Below are 16362 nucleotides of genomic sequence, written 5' to 3' on the forward strand. Positions count from 1 at the left end.
GACTCAGTCCACTCTTACTGAACGAATCAAGAGTTTTCAGGAATGGAGACTATGCGTAACTTCAGGCATGTATTCCCAGACCATCTCTTAGATTCTCCAGGAAATCAATATCCATCCTGACACATTAAGCCTTGTGCCAGGAAGTATCTGGTATCCAAGTGTCCTGGATGAGAATCTCAGCCCCACCTGCTACTACCTGTGAGATCCTAGACAAAGCTAGTTAACTTCCATTTCAACATAAGGCAAGTTGGGTTGTTTGGAGGACCAATGAGACAAGGTCGCCAGTCACCCCAGCACAGGGTCTGGCTCCTGGGAAACACTCGATGATGTCAGCTACTCCTCTTTGCCATTACTGACCATTAACGAGGGACCAGACACAGTCATTTGTTCAATAGAATCTATTTCTTATTAGAAATACAGTGATCCTCTGCTATATTTACTAGATGGATAACCAACAAGGACCTTCTGAATAGCACAGGGGACTCTGCTCATTGTTATGGGGCAACCTGGATGGGAGGGGAGTTTGGGGGAGAATGGATACATGTGTCTGTATGACTGAGTCTCCTTGCTGTCCACCTGAAACTACCACAACATTGTGAATCAGCGATACTCCAATATAAAACAAAAAGTTTAAAAAATAAACAGAAAAAAATGCAGTGATTGGCAGACAGTTCTTCCCAAAAGTTCCATATGTTTCAAAGACATTGTCTTAAAGACTCTTCGAGAAAGAAGGATCAGCAGGGCCTTCCATGCCCACTGGGCAAAGCCAAGCAAACTCAGAATCACAAGGCAGTGGAATCAGGAGAGTTGAAGCCTGAATCTGAGGCTTGGCTCAGCCACCAGCATGCCTCAAGGAATTCCATCATATTTGTGAAAGAAAAGAGTTCAATGAAATAAACACTACGGATTCTGGGGTTTCTGAGGAAGTCTAAGGTGGAGTTGCAGCATGAAGGCAGCCGTTCTAATGCAGGAAGACTGTTCTTTGGCTCACGCCTTCTCCTTGGGAATCCTAAAGAAGCTGGGATAACAGTTGCCATAGCCGAGGACACGCCTCTTACTTTGTCTTGTCTGCCTGCCATGCTAACCACAGGTTCCAGATTCCTGTAATAACTTAACCGCAAGGAATGTCCTCAACTCCCTTTCAGATGTCTGCTGATTGGCAGAGATTGAGGCCAGAGGGCATCCAGATATATGATCAGGCAGCCAGCTAGAGAATGTGCCCCTTCATCTCGAAGTATGTCCTAGCCGTGACAGCCCAGACACTGGGTTTTGTTTGGGGGAACTTGAACAGGTTCCTTAACTCCTCTGTACTTGGGCTTTCTGACTATAAAATGGAAATGAACAATACCTATGGATGGGGTTGGAGTACTGAATATTCCCAGTGCAGAGTTAAGTACTGCATGAGTATTATATCTGCATGATCTAGATGGCTTCTTCCACATCTTAAATCTGATGATCTTATTAATAGAATTCAGTTTTATAGTTTAAAAAAACCCTATAGTTCTACTAAGCTTCACTTGTACCACCATCCTACATTTTAAAGAGCAAAAGGATTTCATACGCTATTAGGGGTGCCTGCCAAGACTTTAGGACTCCTCCTTGGCTTGAAGGTCCCTGGACTGTTGTTTGAGGGTGGACCAGTCATTTGCTCAATAGAACCCGTTTCTTACTATGCACATAAGTGATTCACTGCTATATTTATTAAATGGATAACCGACAAGGACCTTCTGAATAGCACAGGGAACTCTGCTAAATGTGATGTGGCAGCCTGGCTGGGAGGGGAGTTTGGCGGAGAATGCTTTCTTTCAGCATCCTTGTGACTTCTACCTCCCTGGCTTCCTTTCTTTTCTGCAGTTTTCACTTCAGAAAAGGGGAATCTTAAGAATAAACCATTTGGTTTACGTCTGCGGTCTCAGGATGTAACTGCACCCTGCCCCTCCCCCTTTCTTTTGATCTCAGCTGCAAATGGAAAATTGCCCAGTCCTGACCCACCGCTTGCCTCTCCTACTTCCTGGAAATGTCCTGGCTGCTTCACTTGCTCAGCACATTTAAGATTCCACTTCGTCATTCATTGAGGAGGATGCCGCCAGGGGCCAGCCTCACTCTCTCAGGGACTCCACCCTCTTGGTTGTTCAATAAAAGGCAGGCAGAGCCACTGGAGGAGCAGAGAGGCTGAGACCAATCCAGAGACCCACAGCTCCCACGCTGAAGCTTGAATCCTCTCGCTGCAACATGAAGGTCTCCGCCGCCCTCCTGTGCCTGCTGCTCGCAGTAGATGCCTTCAGCACCGAGGTGCTCGCTCAGCCAGGTGAGCCTCCTTCTTCCCTCTGAAGCCCATCGCCCCCTCTCTGGGCCACGATGGGCCAGCAGAGCAGAAGGGTATCTGCATTCTCACTTTAACTACAAGATCAGGAAAGTCCGAGAGGCGTAGGGGTGAGCTTGATCACACAACTTCTCTTGGACGGTGCCTGGATGAGAATTCCAGCTGTGGACCTCAAATCCCGCTCCTTCCAGGATTCCGGCTCTGGAAACCTGAGCCCAGCGCAGTTACTGCCCTGGCTCCTTCCAGCAGCATGTGGGGGCTGGGATACAAGGAGAGGGGGTCTCCGGCAGGGTATATCCAGATACTACAGAGGCCAGAGGAGAAGATCCGAAATCTGGACTCCAGAGACTCAGTTTTGTGGGTATCAGGGAAACTCACAACCAAGCACCCATTTCTTCTTACCTAAAGAGGACCCTTAGCTCACTTTGATAACTTGGATTATTTGCTCCTACTAATAGAATTTACCAAAATTATCTAGTTTTAACAAAGCTCCCTTCCTTCAGTTCATTGTCAGTGCTACATGCCCATTTTAGGGCTTAGGAAACTGAGTCCATCTGATACCGTAGCTTTGAAGCACAAGCTGAAATATTAGGATTGAAAGGGTTCTCCCTGCACCCCTGATGCCATTTTGCCTTCTCTTTACTCCTCTTTTCTGCTCTGATTGAGATCGGAAAGAACCTAGTCCATTCTAAAATGTTTTTTCCTTGTGGTTCTATTTCCAGATGCAATTAACTCCCAAGTCACCTGCTGCTATACATTCACCAGTAAGAAGATCCCCACACAGAGGCTGACGAGCTACAGAACAGCCACCAGCAGCAAGTGTCCCAAAGAAGCTGTGATGTAAGTTGAGGACACCAGTCCTCCGGGTGTCCAGTTCTTCCTCAGGGTGTAAGGGGCAAGGTTCACACAAACGTGACATCAGAGAGTTACATCATCTAATCCAATATTCAAAAGTGCCCCCAACATCACACTCCCTCTGGCCATCCCAGTTTCTTTAGCCTGAAGTCAGGATGGTTTCAACTGGGACATCTATATGATCAACCTGCCATGGGCTCCCTCCTTCCACCTGCTTTCCTCCTTGAGTTCCCATGGCAGCTTTGGGGCAAATGGGCTACATTTGTAGGCTGAGATTTCAATGGAACTCCATCTAATCTTACCCTCTCTCTCTCCTCTGCAGTTTCAAGACCATCCTGGGCAAGGAGATATGTGCAGACCCCAAGCAGAAATGGGTCCAGGACTCCATAAACCGTCTCAACAAGAAAAACCAAACTCTGAAGCTTTGAGCACTCACTCCACAACCCAAGAATCTGAAGATACTTTGTGTTCTTCTGGCTTTCCCTAACTGCCCTCTGATATTACCTTATTATAATTTTAAAGAGTATGAACTTTATTGATATGAAACATGATGCCTTAAGTAATGTTAATCTTATTTAAGTTATTGATGCTTTAAGTTTATCTTCCATGACTACTAGTGTTTTTTTGTTTTTGTCTTCTTTTTGGTTGTTTGTTTGTTTTTATGGAGATTTGGGCAAATTGCTTTCCTCTGTGAATCTCAATTCTACCCCTGGGATGGTGGAAGAGACCTCACAAGAATGATTAATGCAAGAACTTTTGGTTTTACATTCTATGTCATTGCTAAAACTGCTATTGTGGAAATATATATTATGTAACTATTGAAAAAATACACATATATATTTTTGTACAAAACCTGACTGTTGGCCTTTTCTTGAAGGAAACTTAAAAAATGAGTATAATCTTGGTTGATGGGGGAGGAGCAGGGTTTCAAAGTTTGAGGCTCATGTTTGGGAAGAATAAGAAAGTGAACTGGCTGTGGTCTGTTTCACCAGGTGAGCTCATGTGAGTTCCTACAGAAGAATTTTTAAGGCAGGACGCAATCAGGCATTTCATCACTGTCATGCCAGCATCATCTGCCCCAATCCCAGTGACTCTTGTTCCCTGTGTAGCAGCAGCCTACTCAGCACCACTGTTGTCTTCACAGCCCTCACCCTCTCTCACAATCTACTGCAACTTCCCCCTAACTCGGTTACTTTCCCTTAATTTCTGCCCCCCCTCCCCAATTAATCCTCCAACTTGGAGTGATACACACACTGGAGACATTGGCAAATGACCATTGCTAAGATTAATTAAGTAGATATGACTCAGACTTTGCCATCCAATGCACGGGCTGCAAGTTCAATCCTTAGTTGGGGAGCTAATACCCCACACACCTCAAGGCCAAAAAAAAAAAAATTAAAAAAACAGAAACAATGTTGTATCAAATTCAATAAAGACTTTAAAAATGGTCCACTTCAAAAAATCTTTAAAATAAAGGAAGACATGACTTGAACTTATCTTTGATGATTGAATGAGACTTTTCTAGAGAAATTTCCAGATCATGAAGAAAAAGAGAGGGAATTCCCTAGTGGTTCAGGCATTAGGAGCCCATGCTCTCACTGCTGAGGGCCTGGGTTCAATCCCTGGTGGGGAAATGAAAATCCCACAAGCTACGTGGGGTGAAAAGAAATAGAAAAAAAGGAAAAGGAAAAGAGTGAGAGCAAATACCTAGAGGTAAAAGTGATGTTGACGTGTCCATCAAAGAGGGAGAAAAACAATTAGATGGGAATTGAGGTCCATGCCTTTCAAGTGATGGATAAGATGAGAAATAAAGCTTGAGAAGAGAGTTTTAAATATCAAGGTGGCAAGTTAATACCCAACTTCGTAGGTTAAAAGGAGATGTTGGGAATGATTGGTCCAGTGAGAAAGGACATGCTCAGAGGTTCAGACATAAGTTTCAGTAAATGTACCTCATGGGCTTCATGCAGACCTGGATAAGTAGCGACAAGAGAGAAGTTACTGCTGTGGTCCAGGCAGAAAATGGCAAATGTCTGAATATGCAGTCTAAGAGGTAACACTGGAAGAATGAGCTGGGCAGAGTGAAAGGCTGGGTGTTTTAGATGGAGCAGAAGGACCGTGGCTTAAGAGGAAGTCCCTTCTATAACCCACATTTTAAGGGGACAGCTTGTCTGAAACCAGAATGCATTGCTCCCCACCACTATGTCCCAGTCCCAACTCCAGGAACCTGCAAACATCCAGTTAGATGGATGAGCCTCTTTTTCCTGAGTGTCCACCTAAGGTGTCTATTCTCTTGCATGGCATTTGATCTCCTTGTGAGGCATTCGATCCACATAGACACAGACAGCTCCTCCACTAAAGAAAGTGGATATCTTGCCCTATTGAATAAACTCTGCATGGTGAAATTGCAGATTCCCAGGCCACTCTGGTGGGGAGATGGGTGGTGTATCAAGTTAGATCAGGCAGTGCCTTTGGCAGCAGGGAGACCATTGACTGACAGAAGGACACTGGGGTCCTAATCCCAGAACTGGCACTGACTCTCACCTAGGGCAGGTTGAATATTCTGAGTCTCCATCAATAAAATGGGGATAATGGTGGACTGCTTCCCCAGTGGCTCCGTGGTAAAGAATCTGCCTGCCAATGGAGGAGATGCTTGTTCAATCCCTGGGTCAGAAAGATCCCCTGGAGAAGGAAATGGCAACCCACTGCAGTACTCTTGCTTGGAGAATCCCCTGAACAGAGGAGCCTGGTGGGCTACAGTCCATGGGGTCACAAGAGTCAGACACGACTTAGTGACTAAACAACAAAACAACAATGATGTGTTACAAATAGAAACTCAGCAGAACCTCGGTTTTGAGATCAAGTAGTGTGTCTTTTGGAAAGCTTTCATTTCTACCACCTAGAGCGGAAAAGGAAGAGGGGATTCTGCTTTCCGACTCCTGAGCTTGTCCCGGAGACCTTGATTCTGGCTGAGGGATTCCATCAAAGCCCCAAGGAATGCTCCCCAAGTGCCCTGTGAGTCTATCAGTCAACAGACAATTCATTGGCAGCTATTAAAGGCACTCGTTGACCCTTGTGCCAGGTCCGACAGTCTCCCTTGCCCCTCCTTCCCTCCTCCAATCCTCAGCCTTGATCACTCGACTTCCAGTGGATGCCAGGAGGCAAAAACAGAGTGAGTGCAAACAGAGGGGGCATCATCATTTGCTTACAGGGCATCAGATCTTCTAATGTCAGGCAGATTTGAAATGGAGGGTCTGCAACCACGGGAGGCTAAGAGAGAGGCCATGCATGTGCTCAAGTTCCCAAAATAATCTGTTCACATTTCCTTTTCAAGGCATATCTATTCACTTTCAGAAAACCTTGGGTCCATCTGTTTCAGTGCCAGCTAAGCATGGGATTCCTTGCTCCTTGCACAATGAATCTCTGGGCACAAAGCTCTGGCAAGAGGCCCTGTTTTAGGAGGGAATGCCAAGTGTAGTGAATTCATATCCTGTAGCAGCCAGGAGTCTGTTCCAGGAAACCTAGGCTTTTCTTACCATTCTCAAAATTCTTCCAACCTCTTCTCACTGCCCCATTCTAAAGCCACTGCTATATTGTCCCGTGTTTGCTCTAGCAGCACCCCTGGCTACCCAGGTGGCGTAGTGGTAAAGAACCTGCCTGCCAACGCAGATGTAAGACACTTGGGTTTGATCCCTGAGTCGGGAAGATCCCCTGGAGGGCACATGAACCCCCTCCAGTATTCTTGCCTGGAGAATCCCCTTGGACAGAGGAGCCTGGTGGGCTATAGTGTTGCAAAGAATTGGACAGGACTGAAGCAACTTAGCATACACGATTGCCTAGCAGCACCCCGGTTCCAGGTACCAAAATCTGTACATATTTCTTATCGCCACTTAATAAACTAACATAAACTTCATGCCTTAAAACAACACAAATGCATTATCTTACAGTGCTGGAGATCAGACATTTAAAGTAGGTCCGGAGGGCTTCTAGAGGGCTTCCTTCTGAGGCTCTAGGGGACAATCGGCTTTCGCACCTTTTCCAACTTCTAATACTTATTTATTTTTACTTAGGTATTAGGCAGCTCTGTCTTAGTTGTCACAGCTGGGATCTTCAGTTGCAGCACCTTTTCTAACTTCTAGAGGTTTTCTGCATCCCTTAGCTTCCGACCCCGCTTCCTCCATTCATAGCAACTTTAAGCAGGGGTAAGGATGGAGTGCTATATGTCAAAGTTCACATCTACTGTTGTAATTGTTGTTTAGTTGCTAGGTCACGTCCAACTTTTTTGCGACCTCATGAACTGCAGCCCGCCAGACTCTTCTGTCCATGGGATTTCCCAGACAAGAATACTGGAGTGGGTTGCTAGGTCCTTCCCGAGGGGATCTTCCCGACCCGGGGATGAAGCTCGTGTCTACTGCCTTGGCAGGTGGGTTCTTTACCACTGAGCACCTGGGAAAACCAGTATTGAAATTAGGATGGTGTTAACCTGAGCTAGGTGCTTACAGATGACAGTAATAACAGCAATCTTTGTTGTGCCCACTAAGACAATAACTCAAAAATATATAATAAAAGATAAAAGGAAATGAAATAGTACACCAGCAACTATGTAGCCCACAAAAGCAGTTTTAAAAGTAATGGAAAGAAGACTGAAGTCAGGAAGATGGCCAAAGAAGATGTCCCTTGCTCACATATCCCCGTCAATGACTTTTGCACCCAGCCATGGACAAAAGTGCCTTTTTGGAGCTGTGAGATCCAGCACCATATGCCAAGTGACCTGGGAGGAGTCCTGCCCACCCATTCACCCATGCTAGGTCAAAAGCACACAGATCATGGTCTTGACTGTGAGATCTGCGGTAGCCGGTGAATTGGCACCTCATCTGTGGTTTGGAAGCCCTTGGAGAACAGTGTCTTAGACAATCACCCATAGATGAGAGAGCCTTTGTGGAAGCCAGGTTTGTAGTGGCGAAGTCCAGGTTTGCACACCACACAGTTGGAACAAAATATTCAAGTGTGGATGCATTGGAGACAGTAGGAGGCCCAGTTTCACATGACGTGCATCACCCTTCCCCCAAAGCGGCACAGCTCAGCGCCAAGAGAAACCTTCTTGGCTGGTGTGATTATTCCTCCTGGGAGGTTGGTGACTGGGGGGTGGGAGGGAGGAGCGGGAGTGTGATCTTCTCCAGTTTCCCAGCTATGTGGACACTGCTATGGAGACCCACTTCTTTCCCGCTCCACACAGAGTACTGAGTCCTGAACTGCATGACCAGGGTTTAAGAAGAGGTTGGGAAAGCAGCAGGTAGAACTCTGGGGGAGGGACTTCCCTGGTGGTTCAGTAGTTACGACTTCACCTTGCAACGCAGGGGGTGCAAGTTCGATCCCTGGTCAGGGAGCTAAGAGCTCACATGTCTCTGGGCCAGAAAAAAAAGCAAAGCTTAGAGCAGAAGCAACATTGTAACAAAAATTCAATAAAGACTAAAAAAACGGTCCTCATCAAAAAATATTTTTAAAAAAGAATTTTGGGGAGGCATCAGAGGGAGGCGGATCCTAGTAATTGCATTGCAGACCCCAAAGATCTCAGCTGCAGAGCCCTCTAAGTGGCCCGCATCACCGCATGAGTCTCACCTACACCCATACCCATCCTGTGGCTGGTTCCCAGTGATGATTCCTGAAAATGACTAGAGTGAGCTTCGGCAGACACCTAGTGAGCACGCGCAGAAAACCCGCCTGAATCTGCGCGCCAGGCAGAGACCTACCTTGGCTTTAGTTCTGCCCTTGAGAAAGCAAGCCAGGCTGTCAGCACTTGGCCTGGTGTGTTGCAGGCTTGAGAGGAGGCAAGCAAGTTGAAGGATTCTGCCACAAGAGGGAGCTTAAAGCATGGAGCAACCATATATTTAGAAATTCTGAGACAGCGTCAAAATCCCTAGCAGTGCCGATAGAAAAGTATTTCTCTCCTGAAATCACTCAGTTACGACCTGAGAGAGTGACTGAGTCTTCAGATTCAAAGAAAGTGGGACTTCTCTGGTGATCCAGTGGCTAAGACTCTGTACTCACAGTACGGGGGGTGTAGGTACAATCCCTGGTCAGAAACTAAAGATCCTGCATGCTGCAAGGAAGAGCAAAGATCCTGAGGGTGGCAACTAAGACCTAATGTAGCCAAATAAATAAATATTCTAAAAAAAAAAAAAAAAAAACAACTTTGAAGAAAGTGACACAAGACTTCAAGAAATACGAAAAATCAAGGAACTTGACAGCGTCAAAGGATCACAATAATTTTCTAGTAACTGACTCCAAAGACATGGAGATCTATAATTTCCCTGAAAAGAGAATTTAACGTGGCCTTTGTAAGAAATCTCAATGAACTACAAGAATGTGAAGAAAGACAATTCAACAAAATTAGGCAAAAAATGCACAAAATGAGAAGTTTAACAAAGGAAAACTATTTTTTTTTAAATTATGGTGCTGGAGATACAGTGAATGAAATGAAAAAGGCAATAGGTTCCATCAACAGCAGAATGGGCTGAGAAGAAGAATTTGTAAAATAGAAGACAGAACCTTTGAAATTATCAATCAGAGGAGAAGGAAAAAGAAAAAGATTGAAGAGTGACTTTGTGGTCTACAGCGTAAAGAAACAATCTGTGAATTACTGAAGTCCTAGAAGGAGAAGAGATGGGGGAATGGGAAAGAAAGTTTATTTAAAGAAATAGTGGCTAAGAACCTCCCAAATCTGTAGAGACATTTAGATATTCAAGTTGATGAAGTTCATAGGTCCCCAAGCAAATTCAAAGAGACCTTCTCCAAGACATATTTTAATAAAACTGTCAAAAATCAAAGAGAGAATTTTGAAAGGAGCAAGAGAAAAGAAGCTTGCAACTTTAAAAAAGCAACACCCATAAGACTGTCAGTAGATTTCTCATGAAGAAACTAACAGTCAGGAGAGTGGGATGTTACCATCAAAGTGCTTAAACAACAAGGACAGCAAAACTGCCAATCAAGAACACTCTACCTGGAAAAGTTGTCCTTTAGAAATGAAGAAAGAGAAAGATTTCCCCAGATAAACAAAACCTGGAGGAATTTACTACCACTAGAACTGCCTTAGAAGAATGGCTGAAAGGAGTTCTGTAAATGGAAATAAAGACACTAATTAGTTATATGAAAATATACAACCCGTAAAGGTAAGCATATAGTCAAATTCAGAATACTATAGTTCTGTGTATTAACCACTTAACTCTAATACCAATGCTAAAGAACAAAAGTATTAAAAAATAAATACAGCCACAATAATTTGTTATTGGTTATAAAACATACAGAGAGGCTAATTGTAACATAACAAATATAAAAAGAGGTTAAGTAAGTAGATGGAGAAGCTGTATAGAGTCAGCAAAAACAAGACCAGGAGCTGACTGTAGCTCAGATCATGAACTCCTTATTGCCAAATTCAGACTTAAATTGAAGAAAGTAGGGAAAATCACTGGATCATTCAGGTACAACCTAAATCAAATCCCTTAGGATTATGCAGTGGAAGTGACAAGTAGATTCAAATAGATTCAAAATCTGATAGGCAGAGTACCTGAAGAACTACGGATGGAGATTCATGACATTGTACAGGAGGCAGTAATCAAGACCATCCTCAAGAAAAAGAAATGTAAAAAGGCAAAATGGTTGTCTGACGAAAACTTACAAATAGCTCAGAAAAAGAAGAGAGGCTAAAGGCAAAGGAGAAAAGAAAAGATATACCCCTTTGAGTGCAGAGTTCCAAAGAATAGCAAGGAGAGATGAGAAAACCTTCCTCAGTGATCAATGCAAGGAAATAGAGGAAAACAATAGAATGAGAAAGACTAGAGATCCCTTCAAGAAAACTAGAGATACCAAGGGGACATTTCAGGCAAATATTCATGGGCACAATAAAGGACAGAAATGGTAGGGACCTAACAGAAGCAGAAGATATTAAGAAGAGGTGGCAAGAATACACAGAAGAAGTATACAAAAAAGATACTCATGACGCAGATAATCACAATGATGTGATCACTCACCTAGAGCCAGACATCCTGGAATGTGAAGTCAAGTGGGCCTTAGGAAGCATCACTATGAACAAAGCTAGTGGAGGTGATGGAATTCCAGTTGAGCTATTTCAAATCCTAAAAGATGATGCTGTGAAAGTGCTGCACTCCATATGCCAGCAAATTTGGAAAACTCAGCAGTGGCCACAGGACTGGAAAAGGTCAGTGTTCATTCTAATCCCAAAGAAAGGTAATGCCAAAGAATGTTCAAACTATGATACAGTTGCACTCATCTCACATGATAGCAAAGTAATGCTCAAAATTCTCCAAACCAGACTTTAACAGTACATGAACCATGAATTTCCAGATGTTCAAAGTGGATTTAGAAAAGGCAGAGGAACCAGAGATCAAATTGCCAGCATCTGTTGGATTATCGAAAAAGCAAGAGAGTTCCAGAAAAATATCTATTTCTGCTTTATTGACTATGCTAAAGCCTTTGATTGTTTGGATCACAACAAACTGTGGAAAATTCTTAAGGAGATGGGAATACCAAACCACCTGACCTGCCTCCTGAGAAATCTGCATGCAGATCAGGAAGCAACAGTTAGAATCCAGACTTGGAACAACAGACTGGTTCCAAATTGGGAAAGGAGTACATAAAGACTACATATTGCCACCCTGCTTATTTAACTTACATGCAGAATACATCATGCGAAATGCCAGGCTGGATGAAGCACAAGCTGGGATCAAGATTGCTGGGAGATATATCAATAATCTCAGATGTGCAGATGACACCACCCTGATGACAGAAAGTGAAGAAGAACTAAAGAGCCTCTTGATGAAAGTAGAAGAGGAGAGTGCAAAAGTTGGCTTAAAACTCAACATTCAGAAAACTAAGATCATGGCTTCTGGTCCAATCACTTTATGGCAAATAGATGGAGAAACAGTGGAAACAGTGACAGACTTTATTTTGGGGGCTCCAAAATCACTGCAGATGGTGACTGCAGTCATGAAGTGAAAAGATACTTGCTCCTTGGAAGAAAAGTTATGACCAACCTAGACAACATATTAAAAAGCAGAGACATTACTTTGCCAACAAAGATCTGTCTAGTCAAACCTATGGCTTTTCCAGTAGTCATGTATGGATGTGAAACTTGGACTGAAAAGAAAGCTGAGCACTGAAAAATTAATGCTTTTGCACTGTGGTGTTAGAGTGGACTCTTGAGAGTCCCTTGGACTGCAAGGAAATCAAACCAGTCCATCCTAAAGGAAATCAGTCCTGAATATTCATTGGAAGGACTGATGCTGAAGCTGAAACTCCAATACTTTGGCCATCTGGTGCGAAGAACTGACTCATTTGAAAAGACTCTGATGTTGGGAAAGATTGAAGGCAGGAAGAGAAGGGGATGACAGAGGATGAGATAGTTGGATGGCATCACAGACTCAATGGACATGGGTTTGAGTAAACTCCGGGGGTTGGTGATGGAAAGGGAGGCCTGGCATGCTGCAGTCCATGAGATTGAAAAGAATCAGACATGACTGAGTGGTTGAACTGAAGTAGGTAGAGTTTTGGTATGCAATCAAAGTTGTTATCAGGGCAAATAGACTATCTATAATTTGTATTATGTGAGCGTCAAGGTAACCACAAAGCAAAAAACTACAGCTGATACATAAAAAATAAAGAGAAGGTAATCAAAACTCACCACTTTGAAAAAGTACCAGTTCACAAAAGCAATGAGAGAGGAAGAAAGGAACCAGGCAACTACAAAATAATCAAGAAACAATGAGATGGCAGTTTAAGTCTTTTCCTACCAATTGTTACTCTCAATGTGAATGGATTAAGTTCTCCATAAAAAGCATAGTGTGACTGAATGGATTACAAAGACAGGATCTGACTATATGCTTCCTACAAGTAATTCACTTCAGTTTTAAGGACACATACAGGCTCTAAGTGAAGGGATGGAAACAGATATTTCATGCAAGTGGAAACCGAAAGAACCTAAGTAGCTATACTTCTGAGTGTATATATACACTCCCAGATGGCACTAGGGGTAAAGACAAAATAGACATTCAGCCCCAAAATGAAAGAGACAAAGAAGGTCATTGTATGATGACACAGGTGTCAATTCATCAAGAGAGCATAACAATTATAAGTACATGTGCACCTACCATTGAAACAAATAAATATTCATATTAAGCAAATACTAGTAGATCTAAAAGGAAAAATAGACAACAATACAATAATAGTAGGGTACTTAAATTCATCATTTTCAACAATAAATAGGTTATCCACATAGAAGATCAATAAGAAAATTTTAGACTTGAGCTATACTTTAGATGAAATACTCCTGACAGGCAAAGCAGAAGCAGAATATACATTCTTCTCAATCATACACAAAACATCTTCCAAGGTAGATTATATGATAGATAAAAAAAAATAAGTCTCAATAAATGTGAGAAAATTGAAATCATGGCAAGTATCTTTTCTGAACACAATAGTATAAAGCCATAAATAAATAACAGGAGAAAAAGTGGAAAATTCACAAATATGAAAATCAAACAAACCCTCCTAAACAATGGGTAAATGAAGAATCAAAAGGAAAATCAAAAGATATCTTGAAACAAGTGAAAACGGAAACTAAAACATATAAGATGCAGCAAAATATTCTAAGAGGAAAGTTTATAGTGACTAATACCTTCACCAGAAAAAAAAGATCTCAAATAAACAATTTAACTGTACACTTTAAGAAACTAGAAAAAAGAGGAACAAATTCGGCCTAAAACTAGCAGCAAGAAGGAAATAACAAAGATCAGAACAGAAATAAATTAAATTGAGTCCAGAAAAACAACAGAAAAGATCAACAAAACTAAGAGCCGTTTTTTTTTTAAGATAATCAAAACTTGACAGTTTGCTACACTAACTAAGATAAAGAGGGAAAAAAGACTCAAACAAATAAAATCATAAATTAAAAAGAAAACATTACAATAAATACTACAGAAATGCAAAGGATTACATGGGACTACATGAATAATTTACACCAACAAATTAGATAACATAAAGTAACGGGTAAATTCCTAGAAACATGCAACCTACAAAAACACAAATTAGGAAGAAACAGAAAATCTATAATAAGTAAGGAGATTGAGTCAGCGATCAAATCTTCTAACAAAGACAGGTCCAGGACGAGAAGGTTTCCCAGATGCTTTTAATCAAACATTTAAGGAAAAATTAATGCCAATGTTACATAAACTCTTCCAAAAAACCAAAAAGGAAGAAACATGCTAAAACTAATTTTATGAGGCCAGCATTACTTTGATATCAATGCTGGATAAAAATATTACAAGAAAAAAAGAATACAAGCCCATGTTCCTGATAATATAGATGCAAAAATTCTCAATAAAATATCCCAAGCTGAATTCAAGAGCACATTAAAAGGATTTTATACCACTATCAAGTGGGATTTAACCATGTAAAGGTGATTCAATACACACAAATCAATAAATATGATGTACCACGTTAATAGAGTGAAAGATAAAAATCATACAATTCTCTCAATAGATGTAGAAAATGCATTTGATGAAATACAAAATCCTTTCATGATAAAAACTCTCAACAAATGGGATATTAAAGGAATATACCTCAACGTAATAAAGGCCATAGATGACATGCCCAGAGCGAACATCATACTCAGCAGTGTAAGGTTAATAGCTGAAACAGTCGTCTTAATACATGTCTGCAACTTATTTTACACTCCTTGCATTTACACATGTGGCCTATGTTCACTTCCCTTGCATCCGGGAGCCTAAAAGGAAAATGGGGAAATTCCGTGCATCTCCTTGACCTTGGTACCCCTATTTCCTTCCTTTTTCTACAGAAAGTGTTTTATTTCCAAAAAGCAGAAGCTTTAATTTCAGCCAGAGGTCACATCTTGTGGTCTGACTGGCCGTAACTCCCACCTTCCCTAGCACTCCTGACCGGAGAATAAAAATAGGCCAGTGTCAAGTCACACTTTTCTCTTTCACATCTTAACATCCTCCTCAGGACAGGGTGATGGCTCAGCAGATTTGTCACTCCATCTTGTGATTCATTCCCAAAAATAAGGGCCTCTCACCCACTGACTTATTCCTTATTCCTATCTGTTCTCTGTGAACGACATGCAGAGCCACTAGAGGAACAGAGAGGCTGAGACCAACTCAGAAACCAGCAACTGCCACGGCAAAGCTCAAGTCTTCACCCTCCATCAGAGCCCTTCTGTGTCAGCTGCCTTCAGCATCCAGGTGCTTGCTCAGCCATGCAAACACCCCTCTTCTTCCCTCTGAAGCACATCACCCCACTCTGGGTCATGATGAGCCATCAGAGCAGAAGGGAACTCACACTCTCACTTTAACAACTGATTTTACAAGATCAGGAAAGGTCTGAGATGGGTAAGGAGCAAGCCTGATTGCACAGTTGCTCCTAGGCAGAGCCTGGGTGAGAATTCCAGCTGTGGACATAAAATCCAGCTCCTCCCAGTACAGTTCAATTCAGTTCAGTTGCTCAGTCATGTCCAGCTCTTTGCAACCCCATGGACCACAGCACGCCAGGCCTCCCTTTCCATCACCAACTTCCGGAGTTTACTCAAATTCATGTCCATTGAGTCTGTGATGCCATCCAACTATCTCATCCTCTGTCATCCCCTTCTCTTCCTGCCTTCAATCTTTCCCAACATCAGAGTCTTTTCAAATGAGTCAGTTCTTCGCACCAGATGGCCAAAGTATTGGAGTTTCAGCTTCAGCATCAGTCCTTCCAATGAATATTCAGGACTGATTTCCTTTAGGATGGACTGGTTTGATTTCCTTGCAGTCCAAGGGACTCTCAAGAGTCCACTCTAACACCACAGTGCAAAGGCATTAATTTTTCAGTGCTCAGCTTTCTTTTTAGTCCAAGTCTCACATCCATACATGACTACTGGAAAAGCCATAGGTTTGACTAGACAGATCTTTGTTGGCAAAGTAATGTCTCTGCTTTTTAATATGTTGTCTAGGTTGGTCATAACTTTTCTTCCAAGGAGCAAGTGTCTTTTCACTTCATGACTGCAGTCACCATCTGCAGTGATTTTGAAGCCCCCCAAAATGAAGCCTCTCACTGTTTCCATCATTTCCCCATCTATTTGCCATAAAGTGATTGGACCAGAAGCCATGATCTTAGTTTTC

The 16362-nt window shown here is 42.5% G+C and overlaps 1 protein-coding gene across 1 annotated transcript; it reads left to right on the forward strand.

Moving 5' to 3' along the window:
* The first annotated feature begins 2150 nt into the window (after positions 1-2150).
* On the forward strand, positions 2151-4030 carry LOC136149255 (C-C motif chemokine 2-like). The gene is made up of 3 exons (XM_065909379.1): positions 2151-2308; positions 3046-3163; positions 3501-4030. The coding sequence occupies exons 1-3, from the start codon at positions 2233-2235 to the stop codon at positions 3604-3606; spliced, it is 300 nt and encodes a 99-aa protein (XP_065765451.1). The 5' UTR covers positions 2151-2232; the 3' UTR covers positions 3607-4030.
* Positions 4031-16362: the final 12332 nt, after the last annotated feature.

The sequence above is a fragment of the Muntiacus reevesi genome, chromosome 18 (assembly GCF_963930625.1).
Source record: "Muntiacus reevesi chromosome 18, mMunRee1.1, whole genome shotgun sequence".
Lineage (NCBI taxonomy): Eukaryota > Metazoa > Chordata > Mammalia > Artiodactyla > Cervidae > Muntiacus > Muntiacus reevesi.

What these genes read in the sequence shown, in the direction of transcription:
- LOC136149255 (XM_065909379.1), top strand. Translation starts at nt 2,233, where the DNA reads ATGAAGGTCTCCGCCGCCCTCCTGTGCCTGCTGCTCGCAGTAGATGCC. An exon ending in CGAGGTGCTCGCTCAGCCAG is followed by an intron (nt 2,309 to 3,045) that starts GTGAGCCTCCTT and finishes TTCTATTTCCAG; the next exon opens with ATGCAATTAACTCCCAAGTC. An exon ending in TGTCCCAAAGAAGCTGTGAT is followed by an intron (nt 3,164 to 3,500) that starts GTAAGTTGAGGA and finishes TCTCCTCTGCAG; the next exon opens with TTTCAAGACCATCCTGGGCA.